Source organism: Mizuhopecten yessoensis, unplaced genomic scaffold, assembly GCF_002113885.1.
Source record: "Mizuhopecten yessoensis strain PY_sf001 unplaced genomic scaffold, ASM211388v2 scaffold10765, whole genome shotgun sequence".
NCBI lineage: Eukaryota > Metazoa > Mollusca > Bivalvia > Pectinida > Pectinidae > Mizuhopecten > Mizuhopecten yessoensis.
In genome coordinates, this window is record NW_018408710.1 from 752,389 (window position 1) to 759,245 (window position 6,857).

A 6,857-nucleotide genomic window follows, 5' to 3' on the forward strand; every position below is an offset into this window, starting at 1 on the left:
CAGTGACTTTTGTTAAAAAGGTGAAAAATAAATTGTTTATTTATTTCATTTGTTACAGGAAAAAATGTATCTTTTAAAGACATTATCAGAAAACTAAAATAAAGCACAAAGTCTGTAAACAGAAGTTTTCTGATATACTTCCCATATTTATACATCAATACACATTATTTAAACATTATTGTAAGGGGATGATCTATTGAGTCCCAAGGTTTGGGACATCTATATTTTATTGGTTTGAAAATCCATGTATGTTTCGGAAGTAGGAAGAAACGCCTCGTTACGCTCGACAATGATTTTTTTTAATATGGAAAAATCATATGGTATTAAACCCCAAAAAAGGTAAAACAGTACAAAACGTCAAATATTGCGTACCTGATTTTTTATTGTGTATTATTTTTGTAAACCAATAAAATATATTCGATTACTGATGCCCGTAGTAAACTTACCGTGCCATCAAAATGAGTCTTTTCTTGGTCAATAAATTTGAAAATAATATATAGAATACCGTACAGTACTTTAATACGCTCTACCAATATACGGCAAAGCTACAAGTGTCGGTCGTGTGCGCTTGTAACTAACTGAAAAAATATTTTCTCTTATCGGATTTTTTAAAAATTATTGAAACCTTATCATTGCCTGCATTGCTTCATCATGACAAGATATCCCACCTGAGGTCCTCACTGGTGACGTCACGCATCAACCATACACATACGGTACTTCCGGATGTCGGTGAATTCGGCCGTACCAAAACACACCTGTGCGACAAAGTGAAAGTTCTGTGATAATTGCAGGTAAGGACGTGGTGTGGAATGGCGATAGAGACTGCAAGTCAACACCAGCAAGTGAAAAACAATTTTAAAGAGAGTTTTAAACAACCAGGTGAGATCAGCACAGGTATGTGTCATGGTTTATGTCACAGTTATATACAGGTATGCAGTATTGCACTGTGATCTTATACGGCTGGGTGTGTCCTCTCCGGGGCCATGGGAGCAGATTAAGCGTAAGTGGACGGGTTATATTATAATGATGTTTGTGGCGGAGGGATACTCTCTGGACTGCTGGGACAATTCGGAAAGTAAATGCCAAAATCAGTAAATGGTCTCGAATCGATATAAAAAAATAATGACTAATAAAACCTTCAAAGAGTCCTAGTCGGTTACCACTGGAACCAGAACGCGAGGAGGACTAGTCGCATGTGTTTTGTTTACACTTTGATTGGGATAAGGGCTAATGCATTTTACATATTTGTCCAATTTCACAATATAAAGTGGTCTGGACTGCAGTCCACCGGCGGTAAGCAGTCATGATCAGAGTACATTTACGTATCCCTGTATACTTGTACATATATAGCTGTAGTGAGTCTGGTCTGGGACAATTACCAATGACTTGGAGCGCTTTAGTGAGGCTGGTCTGGGACAATTACCAATGACTTGGAGCTCTGAAGTGAGTCTGGTCTGGGACAATTACCAATGACTTGGATCGCTGAAGTGAGTCTGGTCTGGGACAATTACAAATGACTTGGAGCGCTGAAGTGAGTCTGGTCTGGGACAATTACCAATGACAGGGAGCGCTGAAGCGAGTCTGGTCTGGGACAATTTCCAATGACTTGGAGCGCTGTAGTGAGTCTGGCCTGGGACAATTACCAATGACTTGGAGCGCTGAAGCGAGTCTGGTCTGGGACAATTTCCAATGACTTGGAGCGCTGTAGTGAGTCTGGCCTGGGACAATTACCAATGACTTGGAGCGCTGTAGTGAGTCTGGGCTGGGACAATTACCAATGACTTGGAGCGCTGAAGAGAGTCTGGTCTGGGACAATTACCAATGACTTGGAGCGCTTTAGTGAGGCTGGTCTGGGACAATTACCAATGACTTGGAGCTCTGAAGTGAGTCTGGTCTGGGACAATTACCAATGACTTGGAGCGCTGAAGTGAGTCTGGTCTGGGACAATTACCAATGACATGGAGCGCTGAAGCGAGTCTGGTCTGGGACAATTACCAATGACTTGGAGCGCTGAAGCGAGTATTCATAAGAATTTGGTTGATCAGCTGAGTGACTTTGATGGTACTGTCTGTTAGAGAGTACAAAATGTATATCCATATTAATTGATTGATCGACTCCAATAATTAAGCTGTCCATTGCAAATTATCTATATGAATTTGGTTGCTTGCAGGTTATTGTGTTAATGCTGTCCCTTAGACAGTATCTGTATCAATTTGGTGGATTATTGATGACTTATATATATATATAATTAATGGGCAGTGTTGTCCATTAGAGAGACTGCAATAACACTGTCTGTTAAAGCTGGCAGTGCAAGTTAAAAAGCTTTCAATTGAGATTTTAAAAAATATACTTTTATTTCTTTTTTTGTTTTGAAATCTTCCCCGGTAACAATCTCTTCCGGCTGTCGTATCTAAGGAAGCGCTACATTTAAGAATGTAGCTTGGTAACGAGTAGGGGTCTCCCTAGTAATAAAAAAAGTGCATTACCCGTAAAACCTGTTATTATTTGTTCAACGTGTACGCAAGGTGAGTCTGTGACACTACTATACTTTATATAACACTTTTAATTTGAACCCATATTTTTTTATCGGATCAGTTTAATAAAATGGAATGGATGGAACACATCAAAGTTTTTATTTATCTAAGACTAGTGGAAATAATAGTTAAATATGAAATATTAAAATATATATCTAATGCACCAAACCCGCCCGCCATGGTCAGTATAAAGTGTAAAAGATGTGGATTAATTAGGTTGCCTTACAAGCGTCATCTGTAGGGAATTTCCCTTTAGCTTAGCGGTAGAGCATCGGGCTGGACAGCCAAGGGTCACAGGTTCCAACCCCAGCGGCGGCACTATCTTTATCACTATTCCTCATCCTATGACAAATTGGTGCCATTGACCCTCCCCATTCAAGGTAGGAGAACCCTTGGCGGGGAGTCAAAGAACCTAGGTTGGTGTTTGAAAAAAGGGGGGAATAGTGTAAAAGATGTGCATTGATTTGGTTGCCTTACAAGCGTCAGCTGTAGGGAATTTCGCTTTAGCTTAGCGGTAGAGCATCTGACTGGAGAGCCAAGGGTCGCGAGTTCGAGTCCCAGCGATGGCACTATCTTTATCACTATTCCTCGTCCTATTACAAAGTATACCTATATCTGTCTCAACAGTGCTTTTGTTTTCAATCTTGAGCCCGTATTCATGAAACCGTGCTCAAGTTCAATTTTAGTTTCCATTCCAAAACCAACTTTCTAGTACCTCGAGCATTTAATTGATGTGACACACTCAAACACTCAAAATGGTATTCAGCTTGAAGTCTCTCCAAAATTCATCAAAATCAGTGACACAATATTAACGTGATTTTTTGTTAATTTATCACCTGAGCAAAAAATTGAGCTTGAGCACAGAATTTGAGTTTGAGCATGGAAACGGTTGATGAATAAGGAACCTGCAGGCTCATCATATACTGAAGTATATCAGTTTTACTATGCCAAGCCCAAATGAGCCTGTTATATAATTACATTGTTTGAATATTTTTTTATATCGGCAGCATTAATTTCTTAGCAGTACTTTACCATCAATGTTTTTACATATGTTACATTGAACCACAGTCTATAAGTGCCAATGTATTACAAGATACAAATACATTACAGGACATGATCAATATTTTAAAGAATGATTAATTATTCATTACACCTAATTTCAAAATTAAAACCAAAACAACTATACAAGATTCCTCGCCATATTATTTCGGCATTGTTTCAGTTTGTTCCAGGTCTGCTTGTTTTGCTGATAGTTTTAATGATTAACTGAAGTTCTTTTAATTTCATTTATAGATTCAAAATTGAGACAGTAACAACCCACATGAACAGAGGGAGTTTAGGCAGCTTTTGAATTGATGAATATAATGTATCATCCTACCTCAATGGGTAATGAATACAAGAAGATACAAATTTTTACGTTGTGCATATAAGTGAATCATGGATGGAGAACTGAAGATGTAAAGTTTGATCCGCTGTCAATTTACTTGGTTGTATCATGAACAAATAATTACATTATGTATCTAAAATCTCAGTGAGCCATGAAGGAAATACTTATTGTTAATATTTGTTTGGCTGTGTTGTGGTCCGCACCCATCAATACAGAGGCATTTTATACCGTGTACAATGTAAGCAGTGAGAATCAACCTCTAACTCAAATCACCATGGATACACAAAATGGACATTTGTATGTCGGAGGCAAAAACTTGGTCCTACATTTTGATGAAGACTTGGGTGTTGTACAGGAACATATTCTTGGACCAGTGCTGGACAACAGTGACTGTCCTCCGTCACCTTTGAACTGCAGTGAAGATCGAACATTGACACCTAATCATGTCCGTGTCATGGAAATTAATGACCAAAAAGATTTTATACTCATGTGCGGTTCAGCCAATCAGGGACTGTGTTCCTGTCTTTCCCTCAGCAATATTTCATCCAATCATACTCTGGTTGCCACAGACAGTGTGAATTATATCGGAACTACATCTCGTTCCACAGTTTCCGTGGTATTCGGATCTCCTAATGACCAATCTGGTAGTACAGAAAAAGTCCTTTATGTCGCCATGGGAATGGACAACAGAGATTTTAATTTCCGTCCAAAAATTATGTCAACACGAGAGTTTAACTATGTTGATTCATACTGGAGTTTGCTGTATTACGTACATGGTAAAACATACGGGACATATTTAACAGCAGACGACTCTGTCCAACATTTGTTCCAGTCGTTCTACATCTATTCATTTGAGTATGGAGACTACGTATACCACATCTCTGTACAAATGAGGGACCCATTCGGTAATCAGACAGAAAACAACGTTTTTGTAACCAAAATAATACAAATATGTAAAAACGATGTAGCGTACGCTTCCTACACGGAACTCCCTTTACAGTGCGAACATGATGGTAAAATATATGAGATTGCAACTGATGCATTTCTTGCAGAAGCACCGAAGCTACTCTCAATATGGGACAAAAAGTTGTTCGTTACATTTGGTGTTAACAGACAACTTAATCCTAATCCAGACGAAAAAGAGGGATCCGTCATGTGCTTTTTTGATTTTGCTGAAATAGATGGGAACCTTTCAGGTCTTCAAAAAGACTGCTTTTTGGGAAATGCCATACAACCAGCCTGGGTGTACGGTAGGAGACTGGCCGCCCCAAAGATGTGTGCAGTAAGTTACATAGACTAATACATTGGTCCTGAAATAATTTTGTCTTGTCTTGTCGTCTTAAAAACTAAGGATGAGTAGGTGGGGAATATTGTGTAATACACCTTCAGTTTTTAAAAAGGCAAAATTAAACACAATTTTATTATTAACCTATCCTAAAGATATTTTATCTATTTAGCATCTTTTATTAATTTATTAATTAAGAATAAAATACATTCTGTGTACAAACGGATCTGGAGAAAATGCTGTCTATTCAAGATGGTGGACCATGCAAATCGAAGATCTTTCAGAAAATAAAACTGAAAATAGTTTGTGCACCTCAAACACCAAACTCAAACTTCAAACTGAATTTCAACACACAAAATCTGTGCAAATTACGAAAAATAAACCAGTATTTTTACTTATACATATATAGAGCAAGGATTTCGACTTCAACTGTGCTTAACTAAAACTGGTATAAAAGCCTGATCTGCGTAGGCGGTCAAAATGTAGGGTCAGTCGGGAAACAAGAAACACACCATTGTTAGGCCTAGCCTAATTTGACACTAGTTTTGGAGAAAAAAAGTGTGTTGCACAACAAATACTCAAAAACTGTTCTTATGTTTGCTGAAAGAGAAGTCTCCTTCATTACAATTAGCTGTACTTAAAAAAGAATTAACTAAAATGTTTTTTGATCGATCAATTTACTGCTTATATTTATTTAGTGTTGAAACTGAGGTGTAATTTATCAATGTACAATTGTATTTCTTTAATTTTCTTTGGGTGTAGATCCTGATGAATTGATTTGATACCTGGATTGCTATTTGACAGATCATTCAAATCATGATGATCACATTCTGGCTAAATACTAGCACTAGAATAGATGAAGATATTTATAAGGAAACTGTGTATGGTTTTCATGGTTCTGTGTAAACCACAAATACAGTTACAGTGAATATATATGAATAATTTAACAGAGCAAAGTATAAACATACCACCAGACTGCAAATGTACTAAAGTAAAGGTATAGGGAACATTTTATACAGAAATTAGAATACAAGCAAAGTAGAGATATATTGGGAACAATATTCAACAGTTTACTAAACATACTTAGAGGAAAAGGACATGTAAAACCTCTGTGACATCTTCATTCTATTTGTCTTCAGTCCAGCTCATTTGACAAAGCCCAGTTCTGTGGTAGTTCGAGTAACATTGGTATTCAAAACCATCAACCACAACATCGTGTACGGAGTATGGCTACCACATACATACCCAACAATGTGTTGACATCTGTTGCTGTGGTTACCCAGGGCGACGCTACAGTGGCGGTGATGGGCACATATGATGGACATTTACTTAAAACCAAGGTAAGGTATATAATGTAATACTATATGGTAATGATACATTGTAAATATATGTAATACTATATGGTAATGATACATTGTATGTTGATGTAATACTATATGGTAATGATACATTGTAGGTTAATGTAATGATACATTGTAAATAGATGTAATACTATATGGTAATGATACATTGTAGGTTGATGTAATACTGTATGGTAATGATATATTGTAGGTTGATGTAATACTATATGGTAATGATATATTGTAGGTTGATGTAATACTGTATGGTAATGATATATTGTAGGTTGATGTAATACTGTATGGTAATGATA

At 37.2% G+C, this 6,857-nt stretch overlaps 1 protein-coding gene across 4 annotated transcripts in view; it reads left to right on the forward strand.

Annotated features, from left to right (window-relative positions):
- The first annotated feature begins 711 nt into the window (after positions 1–711).
- Positions 712–6,857, forward strand: part of LOC110462240 (hepatocyte growth factor receptor-like) — a 33,628-nt gene continuing 27,482 nt past the window's right edge. The window contains exons 1-3 of one of the 4 annotated variants that reach the window (XM_021516120.1): positions 712–791; positions 3,828–5,203; positions 6,346–6,546. In XM_021516120.1, coding sequence (XP_021371795.1) covers positions 4,073–5,203; positions 6,346–6,546 — 1,332 coding nt within the window. In that variant the 5' untranslated portion in view covers positions 712–791; positions 3,828–4,072. Of the gene's footprint in view, positions 895–968; positions 1,001–3,827; positions 5,204–6,345; positions 6,547–6,857 lie in introns of those variants that run through there. The other 3 variants (XM_021516118.1, XM_021516119.1, XM_021516121.1) reach the window with 3 other exon arrangements.